The sequence below is a fragment of the Pterocles gutturalis genome, unplaced genomic scaffold (genome assembly GCF_000699245.1).
Source record: "Pterocles gutturalis isolate BGI_N339 unplaced genomic scaffold, ASM69924v1 scaffold4355, whole genome shotgun sequence".
Taxonomy (NCBI): Eukaryota; Metazoa; Chordata; class Aves; order Pterocliformes; family Pteroclidae; genus Pterocles; species Pterocles gutturalis.
In genome coordinates this window covers 3748-30172 of record NW_010138147.1, presented here as the reverse complement: position 1 = coordinate 30172, position 26425 = coordinate 3748, and the positions used below count along the sequence as shown (strand labels likewise).

At 43.1% G+C, this 26425-nt stretch overlaps 1 protein-coding gene across 1 annotated transcript in view; it reads right to left on the bottom strand.

Moving 5' to 3' along the window:
- Window positions 1-442: 442 nt before the first annotated feature.
- LOC104468652 (receptor-type tyrosine-protein phosphatase T-like) overlaps window positions 443-26425 on the bottom strand; it is a 29065-nt gene continuing 3082 nt past the window's right edge. Inside the window, exons 2-14 of the mRNA XM_010082861.1 lie at window positions 22787-22863; window positions 22147-22183; window positions 21064-21161; window positions 19171-19287; window positions 17445-17599; window positions 14870-15005; window positions 13732-13881; window positions 11043-11216; window positions 8114-8245; window positions 4042-4167; window positions 2469-2632; window positions 1768-1903; window positions 443-1038 (exon numbers count right to left, since the gene is read on the bottom strand). Coding sequence (XP_010081163.1) covers window positions 985-1038; window positions 1768-1903; window positions 2469-2632; window positions 4042-4167; window positions 8114-8245; window positions 11043-11216; window positions 13732-13881; window positions 14870-15005; window positions 17445-17599; window positions 19171-19287; window positions 21064-21161; window positions 22147-22183; window positions 22787-22863 — 1556 coding nt within the window. The 3' untranslated portion in view covers window positions 443-984. The remainder of the gene's footprint in view (window positions 1039-1767; window positions 1904-2468; window positions 2633-4041; window positions 4168-8113; window positions 8246-11042; window positions 11217-13731; window positions 13882-14869; window positions 15006-17444; window positions 17600-19170; window positions 19288-21063; window positions 21162-22146; window positions 22184-22786; window positions 22864-26425) is intronic.

The following is a 26425-nucleotide window of genomic DNA, read 5'->3' as shown; positions in this document are numbered from 1 at the left end:
GACTAGGGGTCCTAAGTTCTACAGCAATACAAATAATAAATAAAAAATAATAATACATAGTATATGACCAATAATACCTACTTTATACCCTGTTTTTCAAAGACACACTGCACCCCAGCAAATACTTGAAAAATATGGTAACAAAGTTCCCAAAGTTGCAAGACAAATGCAATTTGTTTGATGCCGATATTTAACTTTAGGGTTCAAGTGTCTGGGAAACTCATTAAAGGTATCGCTTCCCCAGCACTGAAATGAACACAGACCAGAGAGATGGAACCGGTTCATGCACAGCCTTCGGAGCCCAGCAGAAACTGGGAGGAAACACTTGTGAAGAGGCCGAGGTAGTGAATCCATGAACAGCATCTCATCTCCATCATCTATTTTTATGCTAAAAGGGACTCCATGTGGGAAGAGAATTCCAGTGGGGTTTTCTGTGTTGGCCCTTTTCATTGGAAAAAAAAATAAAAGGAAACACATAAGATAGACAAGTTGTAATGGAACGTTTCCTACATCCCCTATGGCTATCTCAATTTTCCCAAATGACTGCTGCATGAAATTCAGAAATTAAAGACTGGGATTTGAGAACAAAATTATAAATTAAAAAAGGAGATATTTAAAAGAGAATTTGCTAAGGGTTTCATTCTTTCCCCACTGTGCAGCAAAGAGAGCAAAAATACAATCCAAAAGAGGAGAGAAGAAGTCAGAGGGGATTAGAAAGTCCAGTCTTTCAGCCTGTCTCCCATTTTGCTAATTTTTACAGTAGGTTATTTAAGAAGCAGTAGATGTTCCGATAGAAAGCAGGCAGCAGCAAACACAGGCATCGTCTCCTCCTTCCAGCGAGGTCTGTGCAATCCCAGTCTCTTGCTCCAGGAAGGAGAGGTTTTCCTTCCCACACTTGTCACCTTCTTCTAGTGTGGGAGAGGGGAGAAGTGCCTGCCAGAGATTGGGGTCTGGCATTTCGGAGGCTCTCCTCCCTTCGCTGGGCTAGAAGGAACTCAAGTATTCCAGTGCAACCTCATATACAAATTTATATTGTTCCTGAAAGAGAGAAAATAAATCGGTGGCATTAAGATACAGGTAAATTCTACAGAGCCTCATTCTACAAGCTGCTAAATATGCCTCCTCCCTCTTTCTTATACCATTTGGCAGGACCAGGCAAACATTAATTGCATTTCTGTGTGATCCTGAATGAGCATTACTAAGAGATGGTATCATCAACGGAAAAGAAAACGCTCAGAGAGCCAGCTGCTGTATGGACTATTCATTATTTGCTTCATGCCCTCAATGGCACGCATTGCTTTTGAGGAAAGAATTCAGTGGGATCGATTGAGATGATTGAATCCAGGACAGTTTAGTCTTTCTGGTTGCAGGGAGCAAGGCCTGGGGTTGGGACTGTTCTCCCTTCCCGGTCTCACGGCATGTCACAGCATTAAGCACTGGGCTGTATGTGTGCGCAGGAGGACAAATCCCACCCGTTCCCCCCAGCCACGGTGACTGCTGGGTGGGGTTTAACCTCCCGGAGGCAGCTGGGCATGGGAGACAGCGTTCATCACACTGCCAAGGCAGCTGTTCCCCTCTGCTCAAGGAGAGAAGCCGTGGGACCAGAGGATTCACTGCACATGTTAAAATGGGTCTGATTTTAATCCTGATGGCTTCATGTTATGATTTGTTTTGATCCATCCCAAGCTAAGCCATGGAATTTTTTTACTGATCCTAAAGTCCCCCTGAATACACCGGGTGGGATAAGGTGCAGGAAAAACCACTTACCAGGGACTCCACCATGTTGGATTTGTTATTCCGTAACGTTTTCACTATGTGGAACACATCGATGATATTTTGCTGTTGGATCATCTCGCACACGCTGCAGATGGCGCAGAAGGTGCCGCTGCGTCCCCCACCGTTCCTGGGAGCAGAAGAGAAGAGGCGGCGGGTGAAGGCAGGCAAGGAGGAGGGGAGGGAGCTCAGCCCTGCAATACGGCTGCTCGCGCGCCATGTACACCCAGAAAGGTCTGGAATTGCAGGACTGGTTAAGGACCTTCAAGGGTTTGTGAAAGCGGAGACCTGCAGGGCAGGAGATGGGGACAGAAGGGCCGAGGCGATCCCTGGCAGTGGTGGCAGGGAACCCCAGGGACTGCAATGCTGCTCCTCGCTGCTCGGGGACCCGCAGCAGCTCTGGGGGCAGTGGGACATGTGGCAGTGCTGCTCTGGTTGTGTCTGGGCTCCCTTCATGGACCTGCCTTCACAACAGAAAGCGGCAGAGCTTTCTCAGCTACTCTGCACTGCAATCAGTGCAATCTCTGGATATATAGGATGCTATAATGCGGCACAATATTCACCCTGAAGTGTATTATAAATGTAATTTAACTTAATTTTCCCCAGCTGAGACCTGGCAAACCACCCAATTTCCAAAATCAGTGCTCTTCAGCCAGCATTTTGTGAGGCGACAGACATTCTCCAGTCCTACTTACAGGCAGTGGACAACAGTCCGTCCGTCTCTCCCATCGTACTGCTCCTGCCACTTCTCCAGCCTCCTGACCACCTTCAGGAGGGAGCGTTTGGAAGGAGGGGTGTCCCTGTACGCTGGCCAGCCAATGTACTGCAGGTGCTGAACGATGCGATATCCATCCTGAGGCTAAAACAAAGAGGATTTTCAAGATGCTAAATGGAACAGGGCAGGGAGCAAAGAGAGCAAAGCAGGGGGCACCAGTTACACAGCATCTTCCCCTCTGGATCCAATATCATCAGTGCTAACATCCTCCACTCTGGATACCTGGTACAGTGGGGAAACAAGGACTCTTCAGTCATCTGGATAACAATGATGGCCTCAGATACTACAGAGCCAGGCAGAAACAAGGTGCATAAGATCCCTTTGTTTTGTTTCCAGTAGAGAATAAAATCTCATCAAATTGTATGAACACATCAAACAGAACAAATGTGTCTTTCCTGGTTGCCTGTGCTGGAGATCAGTTTTGCCATAAGAACTAAAGGCAAAGAAGGACCTCAAAAATCTCTGGGCGCTGTGACAGGAAAGGGTCCTCAAAGACTTTAGCAGCGGCTATCGGTGTTGAACACAGATGGGTGCAGAGAGCTGGAGTTCACAGCACCCACCCTGCCAGTGATGCATTTACGAGCCAGCTTCATCCTGAGAGTCACAGAGCCTTAGTCTGATTAGCTGTGTGACTTCAAGGCTGTCCCCAGTTCAGAGGCTGTTGGCCCGGGAGATAGGCAGGTGAATATCTAACTGATTTATCAGTTTGTGTGGCTGGACCAGAAGGTTCACTCTCCAATGCCACAAATTGAATTGCTGCCCAGGCTCTGACCACACAATCAGATACTGATGTGTTAACCAGCATGAAAATGTAATTCGTGGTGTCTGTTTTCATTTCTGATTAGAAAAAATGAAAAATGAAAAATAAAAAAAAGGAGACATAATCAATCTGGGAAACAAACAAGGAGAGAAAAATCCTCTAGGTATGAAACTCTTTCCTGCAGCCCCAAAGTCACATTGCCAGGGTCCAGCGTGCAGATAAACTTTGCTTCTGTCACTTCAGCTGTCCTGGGGCTGAGGGATCCAGACAAAGAGTTGCCTACAGAAATGGCAGTTGCTTATTCATAGGAAAAACAGTGGCAACTGGGAATCCCAGTCTAGCCAGTAAACATTGCATCTGTCTTCAGAGACGCTGCATAGCAGTTGACAGATGGAATGCTGCTGACACTATCCCAGTTTATTTCCTACAGTACTGGTGGTTTTATATTGGCTACTAAGTGATTAATTGTTCTCAAATATACAGAGAAAAATGTTTTCCATTTAAATACAGGTTTTCAGCTCATACCATCAACTTTCTACTTTCAGCCAAGAAAATACAGACTGATGCAATTAAATGTTAATTGAAGGAAGTAGCTACTAAATTCTGCAGTGGAATTTTGTTCCTACATGAGAGATTCGGCGTCTCTAAACACAAGTCTTGGTTCTGCCTCTTCATCATGACAAAATATATTTTTTGAGAATAAATAGGGACTCTGGTGTTTGACTGATCTTACCCTGGCCATGTTGCAGATCCGGAATATCCGGTTGATGATATCTTCATCAATGTCTGCTGAAACAAACTCTACTTGAATTGGGCCATAACAACAGGATGTCTTCTCTGGCCAGTACTGCATGCAGAGCTGGAGAAAATGTCAAAAGAAATAGAAAACACCTTAACTAGTAACAAGAAAACACACGTTCAGTCTTCCTTCCTTTCAAATTACTAGCCAGCTCAAAATCCATAACCAATCTTGTATTATGTGTGTTTGCCCACAGAAGACCTCCTTCTAGCTAAGTAGAAGTTTTTTTATATCATGAATATAAGGAAACCAAGAAATGTATTTTAGAAGCTTGACTTTCTTTTCCCTTTTTATTTTTTGTATGACCACAGTTTGTAGCTGATTGAATTCTGGGGTCTAAAGGTGCAGAGAAGGCGGCTCACAAATGAAGATTCTGCAGGGGTATAGATTTCAAATGAGCATTAAAAGATGAGTGTCTGTAGGTAAACTTAATAGGAACAACAGAGGTTTAGTGCTAATGAGGAAACAGTACATGCACCAAGAAAATTAATCTTAATTCAATAAAAGTGGAACTTCCTTTTGCTGTAAGATCAACTTTTTAGCTTTCTGACTCTACCAGCGAGCAGAGGAGGAGAACGAGTTTGCTCCAAGAGCAACTCTGATTTCAGGATGAACCACAACTGAATCTCTGAAGTTTGTGAAGCAGGTTGGAAGTCTTTCTTCTTATGCTGATATTACTGAATTGAAAGTACAAAAAATAATCCTATCCACATAAATTAAAATGCAAGTATATCAAATCCATCTGGAAATAGATCATGGCAAGAAAATATTTTGCATGAGATCTCATTAGCAGTTTCTGCTGAGATTGTATTTCTTTCTGGTTTTTTCTTCCTATTTTCAAGTGCAATTTTTCAGACGTTTTGAAACCCCCAGATGCTCATTTGAACTTGATCCCAAGCTTTTCAAGTTCAATCATTGCCAGTAATAACGTCAAGTGTGTGCATGCTACTGCATTAATTCTGTATTCTTGTTATTCCTTTGATCATATGGGATTGAAATTGGGTGGGACATTCACGCAATCTTATGCATCTTTGCCCTTGTTAGTTTTTCAAGACTAAGCAAGCTAGCCAAGACCACATAAGCAAGTCCTCCTTTGAAGGCTGTCTTTACTCTTCATTCAGACTTTCAAGCAGCCTGCAGATCTCCTCTCAAAGCATCAGTCCAATAGGCAAGGAGATCTGAGCTGTGCAGGTGCTTTAGGCAACAACCTCAAGGTGCATTGGAAAGAAGAAAGAGATTAAACCTTTCCTTAATATTGAAAATCTGCTTTTCATAAAGCAGGTCTGTGACTGGCCATCTACCCAAATGTATATACAGTGCTTAAAATTGTCCGTTATGTTCTCTGACCTCCACATGGTTTTATCTGCACCCCCTCCCTGCATAGTGGATTAAAAGTTCACTTCTTTATTTCAACTCTTTTCCTCTCTTCAGTTCAGGCACAGCTTCTATATAAGCAATTTTTGTGTTTGTGTTCTGCTCGTGGAGATGAGTAACACCCTGTTCATGCACACAAATATGGTATCTGCAGGCAACTGCACACCAACGGTTTCCTAGTGCTCAGGGCACAGCGTGTGGATTAGGCTATGATGAACAGCGAGATAATTACAAGATCCTCACGCAATGACAGTGCAGCACAGCATCATTAACTTTCCTTTTCATGAAACCTCACTTTCATGACTGATGTGCTGATCTGCTTGAGAGTAGGAAGGCTCTACAGTGGGATCTGGACAGGCTGGGTTGATGGGCTGAGGTTGATTGTACAAGGTTCAACAAGGCTCAGTGCACTGTCCTGAGCTTGGGTCTCAGCAACCCCATGCAACGCTACAGGCTTGGGGAAGAGTGGCTGGAAAGCTGCCTGGTGGAAAAGGAGCTGGGGGTGTCGATCAACAGCCGGCTGGATATAAGCCAGCAGTGTGCCCAGCTGGCCAAGAAGACCAACAGCATCCTGGCTTGTAACAGAAGCAGTGTGGCCAGCAGGACTAGGGCAGTGATTGTGCCCCTGTACTCGGCACTGGTGAGGCCGCACCTTGAATCCCGTGTTCAGTTTTGGGCCCCTCACCACAAGAGGGACATTGAGGTGCTGGAGGGTGTCCAAAGAGGGGCAGTGAAGTTGGTGAAGGGTCTAGAGAACAGGTCCTGTGAGGAGTGGCTGAGGGAGCTGGGGTTGTTCAGTCTGGAGAAAAGAAGGCTGAGGGGAGACCTCAGCACTCTCTACAACTACCTGGAAGGAGGTTGTGGCATGGTGGGGGTTGGTCTCTTCTCCCAAACAGCAAGTGGTAGGATGACAGGAAATGGCCTCAAGTTGCACCACGGGAGGTTTATATAGGATATTAGGAAGAATTTCTTTACTAAAAGCGTTGTCAAGCACTGGAGCAGGCTGCCCAGGGATGTGATGGTGTCACCATCCCTGGAGGTATTTAAAAGACTGTAAACTTGGTACTTAGGGACACGGTTTAGTGGGACTTGTCAGTGTTAGGTTTATAGCTTGACTCAGTGATCTTAAAGGTCTTTTCCAACCTAAATGATTCTACGATATCAAACTGTCACACTTTGCCTTGACAGCTCGTAAGATACAAACTTTAAAACCATCCTTAACTTCCAGTCCCAGCTGGGTGTTTTTGGCTTTGGCTGCTGACTCAAGCTAGGTGACACCATGCTAAAGTAACTGTCAAAGTGACTTTATGTATTGCCAAATCTCATTTTCTGTGTCTACAGACTACCTCATAAAAAGAAAACTTTGCTAGGAAAAAAAAAACAACAAACCAGTGAAGTCTTGTGCAGAAAGATAGTCGCAAGAATAATGCTGGCTGAGGACGATAGGTTTGTGTTTTCCAAGAACAAAGTGTGAGAAAGTGTGTCATTTACAGAAAAAGCTCTGTTTTCCTTTGAAGTGTCAGGAAAAAAAAAAAGAAAACACAAAATTCGCCTCTGGATTCAATGCCAAGATGCAGAGTCAGGCAGGGTGGATCAGACACGAGGCAGCAAACACACAGGACCTCCAGTTCCTCGCACAGTGGTGGGACCCTGCGGGACACCGAGACAGCCCACTGCGGAGCAGAGCTCTTTCTGTGGCTGGAAATGAAACCCCACAGCGTTCACCCTGAGGGGAGATCCTCTCAATGAACAGGGTGAGTGGTTTCTCCATTACCATCAAAAAAAGAGACCAATAATCTCACCGCCTTCAAGTGTGGTAAGATTTTTGAAGACAGAGAAGAGACAAATGAAAAATTAATCCACGAAGTAGCAGCTACTTGAGGGTTCCTCTCCTCTAGTTTAACAAGTGCTGTAATGGGTGAATTAGCCATGCCAAATGTACTCTTCACACAAATTGCATGATTACGCCTTTTTGAAAGCTGTTATCTTCTCCCACTCATCAGCAAGGTGGCTGGAAATGCAAGGACGGGAGGAATGGCAATGGCTCCTCCCCAGCAAGCTCAACTGCTGAAAACGATGATGTGTTTAGCAGCCAAGAAACCAACGCATGACACTAGAAAGAAAAAAAACAATACACAGCACAACATGCTTCTCCAGAAACTGTGCCAAGCACACTTCTCAGTGTTACAGAATCGCATTGGAAATATCAGGGAGAAGATCCTTCGAATGATTTCAGCATCTCTCCTGGTTTTATTCTTCTGGGAACGCCATGTGGACAGGCAAGCATGAAGCACACCGGGGCTGTGGTAGGGAATATTTTTCTGAACCAAAGGCAGACAAAAATATGTAAGGGGAAAAAAGGGGGTTTCGAAGAAAGATTTAGGCCCAGAAACACAAAGTATTTAGATATCCCTGTTAATTGCAGGAAGAATTAGCTGCCGTGGAAGGAGCCAAGCATGTGGATTTATCTTTCGTTATACCCCCAAACATTACCTATTACTTTCCAGTTCCCCTTAATTTGTTTATTGGGGTGGTGAGGGGGGGGCAGAAGAAAATGGCAGCAGAAACGCTGTTGAAACCATCTGGATTTGAGAAGAAAGTTACATGACAGAAATGATGAAAAATCACTAACCTGTGCTGCATCCATCTCGTTCAGCATCACAACCGAGGAGCAGTTATAGTCAAACACCAGCCTCCAGAAGTCTGCTATGGTGTTGGGCAAAGGGTGTTGGGTTACAATAAAGGCAGCAGGTTGCTTGTGGCTCTAACAAAAGAATAAGATTAGTTAAAAAAAAAAATTCAATCAACTTTTATTCAAACGAATATTATACCCGCGAGGCTATGGCTAGGCAATCTGAGCCATTTAACCAGATTATACAAATCACACATCCTTCTCCTTGTTATCGCTCTGCAATGAATGAATGTCTCATAATGGGATTCTTTTGCTCCCAATGAAGACATTTCATTAAAGAAGTGTCACAGGAGCAGAGATTACCCAAATCAATTATTTATATTTTGAGACTCAGCAAATAATACTAATTCTACTATTACTATTACTACTACTATCAGTAATATTAATAATTGGAAAGAAAACAGCTGGAAGCACATGCTATTCTTCTGGCTGCAAGGGACTCTAGGAACGACAGAAGGGATTAGCCCCCCTGTCTGCTATTGCTCCCTGGTGATGTAGTGCTACAGAGGCAGCACATTTGGACCCCGGCCATCCTTAAAGAGCTTGTGGGGCAACATTCAGAGCCAGCAGCATTGGCATTTGATTTCTGATGCTATTCTTTCACCTGAAAAAAGCCCTCTGACCTCAATCTCCCTAACCACAAAGCAGAGGAACTGTGCTCCCAACCCCTGCGGGGCTGTGCTAATGAATGTTTGTGAGGCACTTGGAGATGAAAGGCTGCAAGCTCAAAACTCCATCACTTTCCAACCGTGACAGGCAATGCTTAGATGAGCCTACAAACTGCACGGTCTTTTGTGCTGTACATCCATGAAGCAGACTGGAATCAAAAGGCACAATACTGAGTCTTATCTCCTAACTGAAGTTAAGAACATGATAATGTTTCTGTTACGTTTTTTCATTGTGCACTGATACAGCAGATTGCACAATTGGCTAAACTGTCGGCTGAAGATGTATCTGTGGGTTTTGCCGTTAGGAGAAAAAAGAAACTTGCTTTCTTTGCCACAGGTGAGGAACCTGTCTCACTTTCCTATTTTAAAGGGAAAGTGGCACAGATGTTAGTTACTCATGTAAGAGGACATGTGTAGGACCTTGGGACACGTCATGGACTCACGTCTCTCTCCAAGCCCCGTGCATTAAACACAAACCTAACACCAGTTCTGTGTGGCTTGACTCTGAGATGTGGGTAAAGTCTCCTTGCTTAAGGACTACGTTCGATTGCTTTAGGGGAAGGTGAGGGACAGAATTTCACCTTTCTTCTTAACAAACCATTCTGCAGATGCAAACAGGGCTTTCCAATGATTCTCACAGGAAAGATCCTAAGGGCTGTTTACTCGAAAGGGACAGAGGACCTAAAGAGGAACGGTCAGGAGTCTCGAAAGCTGCTGGAGGAGAATTCCTCCTCTCTGAGGGTGACAGAAAACATTCGTCTGTATTCCCAAAAGTGAACTCAAGGAAGAAGAGGCTGGTTTTTAGTGCTCTGCAGTCAACAGACAGTCTTCACCGGAGAACTGGGAGCCCACACTGAATGCTTCACCCAAGGGAGGGTTCCAATGGCATTCTGTGTCTAAGGTCAATTTTGGTGAACACAATCCAGAGCAGCCCGCCAGACTGCCTTCCTGGGACAATTCATGTTTCCAAACCCAGGCCTTAATCCATCCTAGGTGTACCCTCATCCCTTCCTGCTCTAGCATGTCTTCCATCATAGCTTTCATGTAATACACAAAGCAAGCTGCTGGTCAAATAAGGTTTGGGGAAAAGTTTAAAAAAAAAAAAAAAGATAAATGTGAAAAATGTGTAAGGCAAATAAAATGAAAGGTGGGGGGAAAATTCCCTTGTACAAAAATTTTAATCAGGAGGAAATTTGTGGGGAATGATACAAGTATTAGCAAAGTGATTTGAGGTAAGGAGGGCTGAAACATGCAAACACATTCCCAGTCCCTAAGAAACCAGAGAAGAATTGTGCTTGTGCAGATTTGCCAAAGCACAAAACACACTTTAAATAACAAAAAAAAGTTTCCTTAGGCATATTTGCAATGAAAACACCACAATCTTTCTGAAAAAAATCTAAAATTAATTCTATGACCATTTGACTTAACCTCTTAAATGCAGTAGTATCACAGTTCCCCAAAGGACTGAAAGAACAAACAAAATTAAAAGAGATTGACCCCAACATTGCTGGAGAAAAAATGATGACATTTCACCTTGGATCATATTTACACATACTCCAACTGCAATAATTAGTGGCTTTAGAGACATTTCTGTCCAAAGGCAGTTAGGCACTGCAGCAAAAATAAGCCATCAACATAATTCACCCTATGCACATGACCCGTGCTGTGAGATTCTAGCCTATAAACAAAGCAAGGGAAAATGCCTTCAGACAGATTCACATCAGCTTAGCTCGTGTCCTTCAGCCTTGAAGTATTTTGCACATCTGATCCCTGTCCTTCCATATTCTTAACTGCATAAGCCCAAATAAATCACTTGCTCCACACTACAAACTATTCTTTTCAAAGAGCTGACCTGACAGCTCCTGGCAAACATTTCTCTTCCAACTTACACAATCAATGTATGGGAAGAGCTGTCTCACCACTTCTTTGTCCGTCTGCCTTGCTACGATACAACCTCAGGCTGCTCATCAACTACTTTGTCAAAAATTTTCCACCACTGTGAGGCAGAACTGCAACGGCAGTGCGATAATCATAGTCTAGGTGACACACCTCTGTGTGCCTTTGCCCAGTCTGGAGGTGTCAGCCCCAGAAACTGCAGGTGAAAAAGGTTTTTTGTTTTGGATCCCTTTCTCCCAGAAAAGTATTCTGAGAACAAACTGGCTGCAGACTAGGGTCAGCGGGGACAGTGCAGTGCTGCTTACATCCATGAGTGCAGCATTGATGTAGTTACTTGATTCACCATCCACGGAGATGAGGAAAGGCAGGCACCGGTCCAGGGGCAACACATCCATGCAGCGGTTCTTGTCATGGTTCCTTGGCAAAAGACCAATGCTGCAATCTTCTGGCCGGACACGCGGTGTCACGATATTGAGAGTCTGTGAAGGGGGGAGGGAAGAAGAGAAAGGCTGAGCATCTTTGAATCTACTTCCAAGAAGGATGCCATCTGCACAATATGTTTATTTTAAAGGTACTTTGACTAGCAGATCTTTGGGACCCCAGAGGAAAGGAAGGAGCACCGAGGATCTGTTGTTGCTGTTTTAATACATTGCATTTCGCCCATCGTCCTGTGGCGCGCTTCCGAAACGGTGGTGCTTTTCCGAAAACCATAAGCTCCAGCAAAAATTGGGGGCACTAGACACTTTCCAACAATTTCCAGCTCTAAAAAAACCACAGCAGTTAGATAACATTTCTGTTCTTTCCTAAGGGCTGGAAATAGCTGTCACAGGTACAAGTTGCAGCTTTGACCTGGTCATGGAGGAAAATCTCCTTGTGTTCCCACCACCCGCAGGATGGAAGCACGCATCCTCCTCCCTCTCGAAGTGGATCCCATGCAGAAGTGCCCTGAGTATTGAACCGGCTTGCCCATCAGGTCAGACTGGGTCCAAATCCTCTAGTGATACTTCAAAGTATTGATTTATCTTAACAATGCATGTAAAAACCTCAGAGAAAATGTTGGTTTTTGCTTTTTAACACGAAAGTCTATTTGTTTCATTTATTATTTAGAAAAGAGGAGGGTCAAACAATCCAAGATAAAGGAATGTGTCCAAGCATAAAATCTGAAATAACGTAGTTGCTCTAAATTATGCAGGCACTACACAAAAGTCCCTTTGTCTAGAGATGGAAAGCAGGTAGTCTGGCTGGAGAAGCAACAGGAAATCTGTCAGTGCATATAATTAGGCACGTGTCTTGTTAGTGACTTACGTCTATTCTATGCCTGTCCCCTCTCTCCCTTATTTTTGTACTTATTCAGATTTCAAAATCTCCCCAGAAAGAGCTTTTCTATGTTCAGACAACACGTAGTGCATGAGAAATACATCCAGCCTTACCTGAGGGCCAGTGGGACCTAAATAATACAAATTGCACCAACAGATCTATAGTTAGATCAACTGGTTCATAAAGACTGTAGCACAAGATACCATCTTTTGCATTAAATCCAGACAACTAGGGCTGAAGAATGCTCTGAGCCAAAATCCTATAAAAATAGATTCTACAACTAGACAGAGAACGAACCTCTTATGCAAAGTACGGTGGAACGTTTCCTTCCCACAGGAGTTGCCAGCCCCTGGCAGCTCAAAAGAACAAGCACGCAGGCGACAAATCTTGCCTGATCTCATGACAAAATAAGCCCAGCAAGCAGTGACTTTATTTATTTTTTTTTTAATAGCATAACAGTGTTTGATGAAGTTAGGCTTTAGCTTCTTCATGCCAAGCATCCAGAAGCAGAAACACTTTTACAGATCTGATATCACTTGATAAAACCAGATCTTTTTTTTTTAATTGAACTGTCATCAGTTGGGATCCACATTCTTTATCTCACTATACCAACCCTGATGATTCCCTGTGAGCTTTCAGATAAAACCCACACGTTCTCCCTTTGCACAGAGAGCAAGGAAAAGAGGCATCTGACTCAGACTGGGGCTCCCAAAAGACGTTCTCCTGCTGCAAAAGATACTTCGCTGGGAAAGCAGGGGGAAACAACATTTCCTACAATTAAAGGAATCTCCACCTTTTTGCTGCTGACTAAGAATGGCCTCGTAAGAAATAAGGTCTCGCTCTCTTTCCTGTCAAACTCACCTTGCCCCAGATTTCCCACAATATTATGTTTTTACCATACATTGCTGTTGGCTGAAAATCCCAAAGGGATTTACAGATACGTGGGGAATAAGATGAGAAAGCTTAGCTCACTGTTCTGCAGGGCGAGTTCTCTGCTGTGCAAGAGGTACAACCGCCCACGGCTCATGGCTCGTGTGGCCCAAGCCCCAGTTCATTAGGGTGGGATAAGTGACAGTGACAGCAAAAGGCGGAGGGGTCCCCATTTCATCACTCGCCCCAGACAAATCACGCTACACCAGCACTTGTGAGCTTTACTGTACGTCACTTCATTGTCATAACCAGGTACTTGGCAAAACTTCTATAGTGAACTGAGGGATTCAATTCATTGAAAATTAGAAATAGCGAAAGCAATGCTCACTGAGCTCACTTTCTCCTTTGTATGGAAGGATGACAACAAGTTGATTGTCAAGACTCGGAAGCAGCATATGAGCCACGAGAATGGATAATAAGGGACCTGGAGGCATAAATGTTTCTGCATAAATTACAGAAGAAAACGAAAAAAAGGATATTTGTTGAAGTACAACATTATGTGTGAAAATTAGTACCCTTGCTCTACCGAAGTGATGGGGAAATCTTTTCCTTGCCTAAGGCTGAAAAGTCCATAGTCAAAACCAAATCTCTGCCTGATCCAGTAGTAAAACAACAAAAATCATCTGAAATCAGACCTTGGCTCAGTGTCCTGCTTCTCTGCTCTGCTGGAAATTGTAAAATAACACAGAGAAATTGATTAAACGCCTTCAGTACACCGACTGCAATGATTGAGACATATGAAATTACCTGAAACTCATCCTTTATCTGGCTGGAATTGGTCTGTGGATCTAGCCTGCTGATGTTATAATATATGGATCTGAACTCACAGACTGGAATGGCCGTGTTGCCACAGAGACATGCCTCCAGAATGGCATCATGGACAAACACATACTGCTCCTGCACAGGGGAGGGATAAGATATTAAAATCATATTTTCAATACAGATCATGAAATATCACACTTTTTTTTTTCCTTAAACCATGCCTGATGTGCATATTTGGCTCTGTTTCCTGTGGAGACAAATTACAGTGTGCTATGTGACAGCTTTGTGTGCATATTTCATCCATCATTGAATGTGAGGTCTCACGTACTCATCTCAAATTTACAAGTCAAATGGGAAGTCACCACTCTTGGGAACGCTGGGACAAAACGGGGGTGGGCTGAGGAGGAAATCAGAGTGTAAACCTTTTCTGTTCACTATCACGAGGCAACGGTCGTGAATGGATTGTTCTTTGGACCTATGATAACACCAGAAAAACAACTGTACTAACTGGTCTGCTCCATCCGTCCCTTCAGAACCCCTTGGTATTTTGGGTAAAGTTCTTTCCCTGAACTAAATACGAGAAGCCCACCAAAGGTAAAAGCCCTTTTCTGGTCCAGGCTATTGTCCCATCCCCAGGAGGGAGAGGCATTGCAGCACATACATAAAATCTGTGCAGCAGGATAACAGTTCCGCTGAAGTTTGTGCAGCTGCTAGATGCTACGTGATGGAGCAGCTTGCTTAATCAGCACCCAAAGCCTGAATCAAGGATGTTTCATTTGTTTAGCTTGCAATTGATATAAACTAGGTACTACTGGCGTCTGCAGCATACCTATGAATAAGTCATGAGAGGCTTCAGGAGCAAGCTTTTTTCTACTATGAGAATAAAATTAATCATCAGTGTTAAGACCTAAACTTCAAGGTTTGCCCTCTTGTCTTGGAGGCCCTGAGTAGCTGCCAGGGAAGGTGATTCGGTGCACATCTGGACACGTTTAGCCACCAAAAGTCCTGTATAATCATATCACAGGGCAAGCAAGTGTTGACTTAATGAATTGCTGGGCTCCTGTTGAGCGGGGAAGCTGACAGAAAAGCAGTACATCGTAAGATGAGACCTGCTGGCACCTACCTCTGTCTGCACCAAATTGACCCTTTGGGATCGCAGCTCTCGCACACAGTTAAATATATCCACCACACCTTCGTTCTCTGCCATGTCAAGCATGATGTCGATGGCAATAAAGCACCCTGTTCTGCCAGCCCCAGCACTAAAAAAATAGAAAAAAAGCCACGATCAAGGGACCATGGAGAGGCAGGGCTTATGAAGGAGAAACTGCGTCACAGTTGTCTTCTCTTGGAAGCTGCTCCCCCTCCCTAATGGGCTGATTTCTGTGTACAGCTAATTTAGCTTAGGATTTAAGAGAATGAGGTGAAATAATATTTCTTGAAAGGGAAATGGACCCACATAGCAGGAAAAAGTGCTGTGTTCTTGAACATCAACAAAAAAAATTACTCTAGGAAAATAATCATGATGATTTCACAGGTTGGTTCACCTGTACACCTCCTATTGCACAGGATGGGGGCGAGCAGCCTCCAGGTCACAAATAAACACAATCCCAGAATTTTTCTTCCACAAGACTCTTTAAAAGGCATGCGCACATTCACTCTAGTGGGCTCAGTCCTCTACCTCAAACATTTCTTTTCCCTTTTTAATCTGGAGGAGTTTGAGTCCCAAGGAGGGCAATTTCAAGTTGTGGATTGTAAAATCACAGAGAAAGGAGCTGGAGGCTACTGAAAACCTGCAGTTTAGAGCCCCCCACTGCTTGCGAGAATTGGGCCATCTCCTGCAAAACTGTGTTGCCATTGTGTCCTCCTTCCCTCCTGGGAAATCATCCAAGCTGCTTAGGTGTGAAGGATAGAGAGAGGAGAATGTCTCTTCACATTATGCCAAGGGAAGAAGGAAAATTCAGCTCAAATCAGGGAAACTTCAGTTGCATGAAAACTCCAGCAGAGCCAAAAGCAAGGAGATATGAATGACCATCAATTAATGGACCAGATTAATCAACTGCTGAATAGAGAGAAGATATTTTTCATTTGCAGAATTTTAATGAATAAGTGGCATTTCCTCTCCCTTTATCTCTCAGCTTTTCAGAATTTTAACAAATAGTTATACCATTTCTATATTTAGAGGATCCTGGCACTTCATAAATATCGAACAGTGATATTATCCAGCCACGCATCGGTAGGGAGAATTTGGTAATTACCACTTAAAGCAAGTTATTAAAATTCAAAAGCAGATAAATAACAGAGAGGAAATGGCATTTATTCATTAAAATGTGAAAGATGAAAAATTTCTCCTTGGTTTCTCGGTGACAATGAATCTGGCTCAGACTCCTTCCTGGGCCAGACCCATGTCACGGTACCAAGGCAGCAAATTCAGGCCCTGAGCTCTGAATGAATTCCCTCCTGCCAGCTCCTCAGGCTTCGCTGTATTTTATTATAAAACTGATTCACTGCTTGCTAAAAAAACAAACAAACAAACAAACAAAAAAACAAACCCAAACCAACACCCCCCCCAACCCAAAACTGTTTTAAAAAGGTACGATTCAATTGATTTTCCTTTTTAAAGTGGTTGTGGGATGTATTCTCTCTCTCTGATCACCCAGCATGGCACTCAGAGGTAACTGCCTGTGGATTGATTCGGGGTGAGATTTCGGCAGAGCCAGCTGTGCTCTCCAGCCACGTCTCCTTTACAGAACACGTGCCCTGAGCTATGGCCCGAGCGCTGCAGAAGCAGCTGCTACAAACCCAAACTCTGCTATTGTAGCAATGCCTTTCCTTGCATCTGAAGTCATCTAACTGATGCCAGTCTGTGTTGATGTGTCTGCTCTCCCATGACCAGCAGCCTGCCCGACCACACCTCAAACCGTTGGGTCTCCATGTCGGGGACACTCTCCTGCATATTTTCACAGCACCTTGCACAGCAGGGCTTTAAGCTCAGCGGGAAGAAACCAGTGCAGAAGAGCCCTCACCAGTAACAGCAGCAGCCGGGGAGTCAGCAAGCACGTGACTCAATAGTCTGAATTTTCACAGCTGTAAACCGAGCTGCCAGGTTTCCTCATGCATTGCCCTTACACTGACCGGCTGGAAGGCACCGCGCAGGTTTTCAGTCTGACATTCCCATTCCAGTCCCTGGGCTTCGAGGAGGCCAAGATGCTCAATGGCTGGCACCCCCACCCAGGACGACAGACGAACGTTTCAGATAAGGCTACTGATGCCGGTGCAAAGCTGAACTGCAGTGCACGTGGCCACAGAAAAGCAAAGTGGCTTTAAAATTCCCCATCTTCTTGTGGGCATTGTCCCTTCTGCCACGTGAGGTTTGCTGTAGCTAACAACGGGAATGGCTGTCCCAGATATTTACCCTTTTCCCAGCTCTGCTGTGAGCATCTAAGAGAGCACAGGCCACCAGAGAGTCTTCTACATCCGAATGGCCCTCTCTGACCTACTTACATCAACTCCAATTGCCAGCTAAGCTCCAGAGCTGCCACTTTAGAAAAGAAAACCAAATTCCACTTTGTTTCCTCCCGAGGCCCAGAAATTAGACTCGTAAACAAACAAAACACAGTTGGTTATTGCCAAACAGGAAGAAAATAGGAAAAAAGCTGAAAAGCTGATGGAGTAAAGGCTCAGACAAAGAGCTCACATACCTGCAGTGCACAACGATGGGTCCTGCTTCTGGGGGATTGAGGAACTTCACCTGGCGAACAAAGCCCAGGAGGCCCGTGGCGTAGCAAGGAACCCCGTGGTCTGGCCAGCTAGTGAAGTGGAACTGCCGAATCTCTCGGATCTCATGGTAGCCTTTCTGAGGAGACAGCACAGTCTCTATTTTTCTTCCATCAGACTGCAATCAGCATATTCTGACCACTGCTCCTCTCCCTCACAGAGCGGCTGAACAAGTGTTCAGCTCTCATCAGACATGGGAACGTGTCCCACGCTGCTTTCCACTCCAAGAGATTTCCATCTTAATTCCGAGTATAAATCATAGAATCACAGAATGGTTTGGGTTGGAAGGGACCTTAAAGCCCACCCAGTGCCACCCCCTGCCATGGGCAGGGACACCTCCCACTAGCCCAGGTTGCCCAAAGCCTCATCCAGCCTGGCCCTGAACCCCTCCAGGGATGGGGCATCCACAGCTTCTCAGGGCACCCTGGGCCACTGCCTCACCAGCCTCACAGGAAAACATTACTTCCCAATATCTAGTTTAAATCTGCCCTCTTCCAGTTTAAATCCATTACCCCTCGTAATGCCTTTATAAAGAAGTCCCTCCCCAGCTTTCCAGCTGAGGACTATGAAGGGGAACCCAGCTCCCAGTTCGAACTTGTGGTCTTAGACTTCAAACCCAGCTATTAAGAACTTCACTGGGTGACTCCAGTCACAGCACACCATGGCTGCACCTACCCATCTGCCTTTGGTGTTACTGCCGTAACCTCCAATAAATCACTCTGAAATCCTTTTTGAGGCGTTGAAGCAACAGCCTGGGGAACGAACACCTACAGAACGGGCAAGGCCCAGGCAACAGTAGATTTTCTGCCAAAAAAATCTCAGTTTGAGATAACAGCTGGTGGTGAAAGGGGCAGAAAATGGTGGTTTTTGTGAGACCAACTTATTGGTACATGAAAATTGACACCACTTGCATACGCCCTGCAGAGGGTAACACAGCAGTGTCAGCTAGCTGTGACATTTTATCGTACAGGAAATGTAGGTGGAATCCAGCAGCAGGTCCTCTCACCTGTCAGATTTTGGCATTAGCATTTCTTACCAAGTTTTTCAGTGATTTAATGAAATATGAAGCTGATGTATTAGAAAACTGGAATGATATTCCCAGTGTGGCTGAAGTTCATTTAGCAGGAACCTCTGAAAAGCTTTTAAAACCACTTACTGAGTGTTCAGAAAGTAATTTGGACAGACCTGGAATACTCCGACATTTAGACTTCCAATTTCTAATTACACATAACAAAAATCTTCCAAAGCCTGCTGATCTGGGGATAATTTTTATCCTCTTGCCTTTATTATATTTTTATTTCTGTTGAAAGGGGACCCTACCTGGCATCCAGTTTAGCTGGTACTGTTTTCATCTGTAATTTGCCACTGTGAAACACAACAGTTATTATTCCTGGCATACCACCAACTATTTGCTGGCTTTTGGATGCATTTAAACTTCACGCACTGTAGATTCTACTTTCATGGCTACATCAAGATGTTCATGTAAAATCATTTGTCCAAAATTGGAATATTTGTCCAAAAATCTAGTGAAACCATATAATACCAGCTCCCATCTCCAAGAGCATTCTGGATATGTTTCCCAGAGTTCACATTTCTGAACACAAATTAAGTTTTGTATCAAAATTTTCAGCTGACTGAAGATTTCCTTACCTTTTGTACAGTAAACGTGCGTATGACATACTCTGCCAATGGTTCTGTCTCAATTAACGTGACTTTAATATCTCCATAGATCTCTGTGTCATCTGGCCAGTATCGAACACACTTTACCTGGGGGGGGAAAATACAACATTAAGGGGACCTAGCTCAAGTTGAGTCAGAGCTGACCCACATTTTACTCCAGTTTCAAGCCGAAACCAACACAAATTGGGCTTTCTTCTGATGTACAGATCTTGTCAAAATTAACTGTATAAATTAGATCAAAATGCCTTTACTGTAGATAAAAAACACACGGAGGTTTTTTTTCGGTTTCCTCTGTTGTGAATAGAAATGAAAAGGATACGTTTAGCTCTTCTTCTTTATGATAGTTGTATTTAACTTTCCATACATGCCCTGACCATATATCAGGCTTACAGAATACCTGGCCGTCACAACCACCATCCTTGAGAAAAATCAACACTATTGCTACTGTAATTCTGAGCTCTGTCTGTTTAGCCAAAGAATTTCAGTTCATAGGGATTGCGAGATACCTCTTGATACATTAAATTTGTTTGACTCTAAACTTTCCTTACCAGATGTGGCACAAATTTGACATTTCACCAGCTTGACAGCCCTGAGTTAAGGCTCAAGACAGAAATCTCCTGATCACGTAACCATATCCCAAGCTTAGCCACTTTTAGAAGCCATGTGCACATCTAACAGTAGAAATTAAAGCCAAAGCTGTGAAGCTCTAGAAGGGATATTTAGGCTAACAAAGACTATCAAGTTATTAAATGCTCTAGCATGAAAGAGTGAAACCGCACCTAAAAGCTGAAGCAATCAGCTACTACTGTGAAGAAGGTTTCATATTCCAGTTCCAGGCATAATGGGAAAGGGTTTTATAAATATTAAATATGACTAATGTAGGGTTGTGGTTTGTTTTTTTACAGAGGCATTTATTCCAAACTGAAGTGTCACTAGAAGGTAAAATAGAATAAATAATAATAAATGAACAGAAGCAGCTGGCATTCAACCATGAGATCTAAAGGAAATCAAATACGAAGCAGATGAATTACTAATGGTTACGAGTGAATTATCATTTAAATTTTTCTTAGTACCAAAGCAATGGAAGGTGACAAACATCAGGACAAAATTTTTAAGAGCTCCAGTTTCTCACTGAGAAACTCTCTAATCCAAAGAGCAGCACAAATAGGAAAAATATTCTGGGGAAAGCCACCTCAAACATGCCTTTTTCTTATTCCCTAAAGTCTAGGTTATGCCTATTGAATTATTCATGTTTGCTCCCATCGTGGGCTTTGGCAAATGCCTTGTGCTGACAAGGTTTACCTGAGTCCAAGAGAGGGAAACGGTGGGTGTTGAGGAGCCCAGTGCTGCTGGGAGGTCCCAGGATGCAGCTGGGCACGGTCTCATACCACCATGGAATAGCGACATTCTGAAGTGACTGGAAACTCTAAGCTTTGAACTGTCATTTAAGAGCTCTTTTGGTAGTTTCAACACCAGTCACATGTTCACACCCCTCCAGATTTTTGTGGGTAGAGAATTCTACAATTATAAATATTGAATTCTACTCAAATTATACAGATAAAGAATGATTATTACAGAATCCTTCTGTATTGAAAAAGGCGACAGCTTCTCAGCTAGCATAAATTTGTATAACTCTGCTAAAGCCCAGACTTACACCAGGAACATGATCTTTATTAGTCTAGAAGGGAAGCAGCTAAATATTACAAAGTCTATAATTTTACAGAAAAACCTGGAGTGGCTTAATTTATTCCCTTACTATAGAGTAAGCAAAAGGCATTTCCCTTGCTGAGCCTGCCTGGACAGCAGCCCCATGCTATACCCAGTGCTGCCTTAGCTTTATACATTGGGAAAGTGGTACCTTACCCTGCCCACTTCCACCAAGTTGGTGACCATGACAACGCTTGCAGAGTTTTCTTGCCAAATCATTCTCCAGAAATCCTTCACTGTCTCTTGCATCGGCCCTGGGGCAGGAGAAAAGAAAAAAAAAAAAAAAAGACATCTTAAGAGAGTGTGTTGAATGCCAACAACCCATTTCAGCTGTTCCCCAGCCACTGCCCTGCTCCCACAGGATCCTACCCTCCCTTTCAGAGCATCCCTCTGCAATTCAGGGTTACAGACACGGAATAGCCTGGAGCTGTCCAAGAGATGAGACCCTTCCTTGTAGGGGGTTATTTAGGGTTCTAGCACACTGGAACCAGAGGCGAAGGCTGTATTGTAAATAGTGGAGATGGTTCCTGTATGTAATCGCATGTAAGTGACGGGACATGGATGCACCCTATAGTGACTCTGTAATTAAGGCTCTATTGGAATTTGCACTAAAATTCTTCCATTTCACACTTTAATAATTATTCATTATGAAGGAGGAAACATGCAGAAATTAGGCTTCTTTTTAAGTTCCCCCAGGGAGAAAAAATTCAGGTTCCAACAGCCAAACAGCAAGTACTCACAAGAGGTTTATTATCCTAGAGCCTCTCTCTGACCTTGTTTCCTTCTTCTCCTCTACACTGTAGATGAATTTCACCCATGGACATCAACTAACTTACAGAAGATAGTATTCAAATGCATTTCCTACTAGTTCCCACTAACCAAAATGTCATCAGTCACAGGTTTATTCATACTGCCCTCCCCAAGCAATTTCTCCCCAGAAGGTAAACCCGAGCTCTGTAAAACCCCTTTTAGTTCTCATCTCATACTTCAAGCACAAAGGACACATTAGAGATTGTACTGCCACCTCTAAGTCTGGAGCATTTTTTATTCCCATAGCTGAGGTTTTGCATTTGAGTGCCTTAAAGATCCTGGAACATCCTATACCCTTCTCTTTTGTGCCCCTATACCGAATTTTCAGATGTTCCCCAAAACAGAAGATGTCGACCTAGAAATAGCTCTTACAACAGTTTAAAACAGCAGTGGGTTTACAAATATTTAGACATACAAGAACGGACTTGCCTTGAGTTGCAATGTAGTGGCGAGGCCGGTGGTACCCCTGGAAAAAAAAAAGAAAATATGTGATCGTGTATTTTTTGTCCCTTAAAGAAACTCTTCTGAACATTGTCATTGTCTAATGGTTGGACTTGATGATCTTAAAGGTCTTTTCCAACCTAAACGATTGTTTATATGATTTTATATTCCTAAGATTTAGGAGATGCATTCAAGAAACGCGTGTTCATTTGACCATTCTGTGCATGTGAGGGAGGCTGCTTTTTGAATGTTATTTTATAACACTAAAAAAATGTCAATCTATTTGCATGCCTTCTGCACTGCAACTTTGTAAGAAATCAATAAGTCTCAGATATCTACTAATGCTGTTGCGAGGGGCTGATACTGATTTCTGCATACGCCGTTTTGCCCACGTTCTGCTTATGTTGGTGGATCTGTCAAACACGGGAAATCTCCATCTGTCCAGATCGGTCAGACAGAACAAACTGGAGACCGAGAACCTTCTCCCTGTCACAACACAATGTTTGTATAACGTTCAGCTGTCACTCATATCTGATCAACAGTATGTCCCTACATAAGATGCACCAGATTCATAAGCAGACTTGTCAGCGGGAGTGTTTGTCACAGGGGGAATGTCCAGGAGCCTTACATCTATGTAATTGGCATTGATGTAGTCAGAGTGAGGGTCCCCATCCAGCAGCTGCAATCTCACTCTTGAATGATCATCTGAAAGAAGGAAAGAAAAAAAAGTGACAGTAACGATAAAGAGGAGTTTCCAAGTGCTTCATTTTATCTGCCGATTCCTGCAAGTGTGTAATTTAATACTTAAAATAACAAAAACCAAAAGACTATCACAGGTATTCCCATTTCTACAAGCCCTTTCTTTTGTGTTTAAGATTTAATGTTTAGATCCTTAGGTTAGCATTCATTTATACTCTGTGTTCATTAAATTCACTGCTGTCCCCATCACCATTACAGAGCTTTCAGACAGACCCCAAATGTTGCGTGGTGTGCAGGTCTCGGGACAGATCTTTGCAGGATGTGCCTCCATTACAAAAGCCATCTGTGTGCTAGGAGGTAACAGCCTCCCTGGCTTCATCTGATCTATGGAAGCTGAGGCAAGAGCTAAAACCGCCAAGATCAGGATAAAAATAAATAGGTCACGACAGAAATATAAACAATTGAGGAGGGTAAAATGGCAAATGAAATCCTGCAAATAAGATTTGGGGCAACCCAGAAACCTGAAAGGAAATGCTAAAGGGAATCAGAGCGATGTTCCTTTATCCATCCATAGAAGTCACAGCAGCAAAATGGCATCAAGGCAGTGTTAGAAAAAAAAAAAATAAAAAAAGAAATATTAGTGTTTTTGAGGACAAAGTTACTTTAGATAAGGCAATAACATAACAGATATCAATCTTTTCATCTCCCGGTGCTCTGCAGTTCAAACACAGAAAGGAACTGCCCCAGCGGGCGGATTATGTCATGATTTTCCACCAAGGGAATATTTTGATCTTTCTCAGGAACAGCTGGTGCCAGGCTGTGCCACAGGAGATGCTCCGTGCGCTGGGCTGCTGAGCTGATCTGCTCTGGCACCGCCAGCACGGGTGTGCGATCCACTGCAGAGCTGCCGTCCAAGGGCCAGGCGATGGCACAGGGCACTGCTGGCCATGCTGGGCTCAGTTTAGAAGAAGTATAATATCGAGTCCATTAAGTTTATTTCCTCTCTACCAGCTCTACAGACCCTAGCTCTCAGTAAAGTATTAATGTGTAGAAGCACTTGGCAAAATCCAGAGCCAAACATGATTTACATTCAATTAAAAAGAATCATAGCAATGAAACACAAAAACACGAGGTGCGATTCTGCAGTAACTCACTCAAAAAGGGTTTTTAGTCATGACTTAATTAGATGTAGCATCAGAGAATAATTGTGAAGACAGATGTGCATGCAGTTCTGAAAACCAAGATTTGGATATATATTAAATACTCATTTGCTTATGTAAAGGAATGATTCTCATATCCTGTTCATTCCTTGGGTGAGATTTGCACACCCCCAAAATACAAGCACATTGCTGTATTTATCAAATCCCATATTTGCATTCAGAAAAGGTTACGCAGGAGAATCCATCAAAAGCTCTGTGATGTTTGTATTAATACATATAACCTTTGTAGGCACACTGGAAGTAGATATATTTCTCCAAGTGCTGATGTTGTTCCCAACTCTAGACAATTATCTGCGCTCAAGGCAACGACACTGGGAGTTGCAGTAAATCATGTGGTTAGACAGACAACAAAAGAATTTATACTTCGAGCAATTCACACAGACAGACAAAGAGCTGATTAAACTGGACATCTAGATGAAATACACAAAATCTCCCGCAGACAATTTCACACTTGCAATTCAAGGCAGGAAACTAAGGCTGGTTAAGAGTCACACAAAACCAAAGCAAAGGAAAAAAAACAGCCTAGAGCTAATGGGAGGGAGGGGAACATTTACAAGCTCCTTTTGCGATGCCACCATATAATAATGTTATGAAAGTCTTTGGACATCTAGATGAAATACACAAAATCTCCCGCAGACAATTTCACACTTGCAATTCAAGGCAGGAAACTAAGGCTGGTTAAGAGTCACACAGAACCAAAGCAAAGGGGAAAAAAAAAACAACCTAGAGCTAATGGTAGGAAGGGGAATGTTTACAAACTCCTTTTGTGATGCCACCATATAATAATGTTACGAAAGTCTTAACACATTGCAACAATAGACCTAAGAAGTGATGAGACCAAAAAGGACCCTAATGACAGGTGAAAAGAATCTCCAGTTGAGTTTTTTAAGTTGGACAAAGACACTGTCTATGCACAGCGTGTAGAAGTGCTCTGAATAGCCCTCAAGGAAGAAACTGCCTGTGTTCCTTTACTAGACCCAAACCCCCAAATTAAGTTCCAGCTCTTTGAGCTGCTCTTTAGGTAAAAACTTAAAACAGACAGGATGAATACCTCCTGAGGGAGCCAGATGTGAAAGGCCTGAGAAGGAGAGTGCAGAGGAGGTCTTTGCATTTGAGACACTTAGGGATAAAGAGAAGATGCTCCGGAGCTGTAAGAAGTGGTGCTGGTTTTTTCCCTTTGTGAATGATACTTTTAAAAAAGGAGACATTCGGGGTTAGGTTCAATTATATTTTGGGAGCAAATGAAAAATACTTTTAGTTGAACTTTGCCTCAAGAGGACATTCAAGAGGACATCATTGCATGTTTTACAAAAATGTGATTCATTCCTGTGGGAGATTTAGTTCTCCTTTGAGTGTGAACAGTGTATCAGAAAAAAAAAAAAAAGAAATCTTTGTATATGGTAAGCACACAAAATATTAATGAAGTCTTAATGGTGGTTTTAATCTTATTCATAAGTTTAGGAGCACAATCCCCATAAAAATTCATTAAATAACTTTGTAAATCCCCCCCCCCCTAAACTTTGGCATTTATCTATCTATTTATTTATTTTAATGGGGAGGGGCAAAACCCAATGCAACTTATTATGCTACTAACAGTAACGATCTTGTACCTAGTTTTTTTCATCTATAGACTTTGAAGGGCTTTTTAAAGAACAGCAAATGGCTTCATTATATTTTCTCCCAATAGTCAGAATTTATTTCTGATTCTGCACCCTTTCCCCTGGACTACACTAGCCCAGGAGACTACCTATTTGGCACACTGAAATGAAAGTGTTGCTCAAGCCTTCTGTAAATTTATCAGACATCATAACACCATGTGTTACAAATGGATTATAAAAACCTTTAGAAATGGGGGGAGAAACAGAGAAAAATTGCATACCTGTAACATTTGGGACTGCAAAAAATGGAAATATACTTTAAAAAATGTAGAAGTTATTTCTCCCTGTTTACTTTTGTCTGTATGCAAGTTCGCAGAACTCTTAAATTTGCATGAAGAGTACTTTGACTGAAAATTGGTCTTAAAGCAGATTTTAAAAATGCCAAGAATTCCACTGAAATCATTGTGCTCCCATTTTAGCACAAAAACGTTATCGTTTCAAACTTCTGTCAAAATTCCCATTAGTGATCATTTGAAATATCATTGCAATTTTTCCACATCTCATTTTGGCACCAGCACTGGATTAATCTCACACAACTTTCGCCATCTAAATATTACGCAGCTAGTCTAAACTGGCTGTCAAGGTTCCCCACACAGTCAGTAGAAAAATACAGACATCTTTTGAGATTATTCAACCCAGTTCTGGTACAAAAGGATGATTTGCCCTCCCAAGGCACACTGTCCTCCTCTT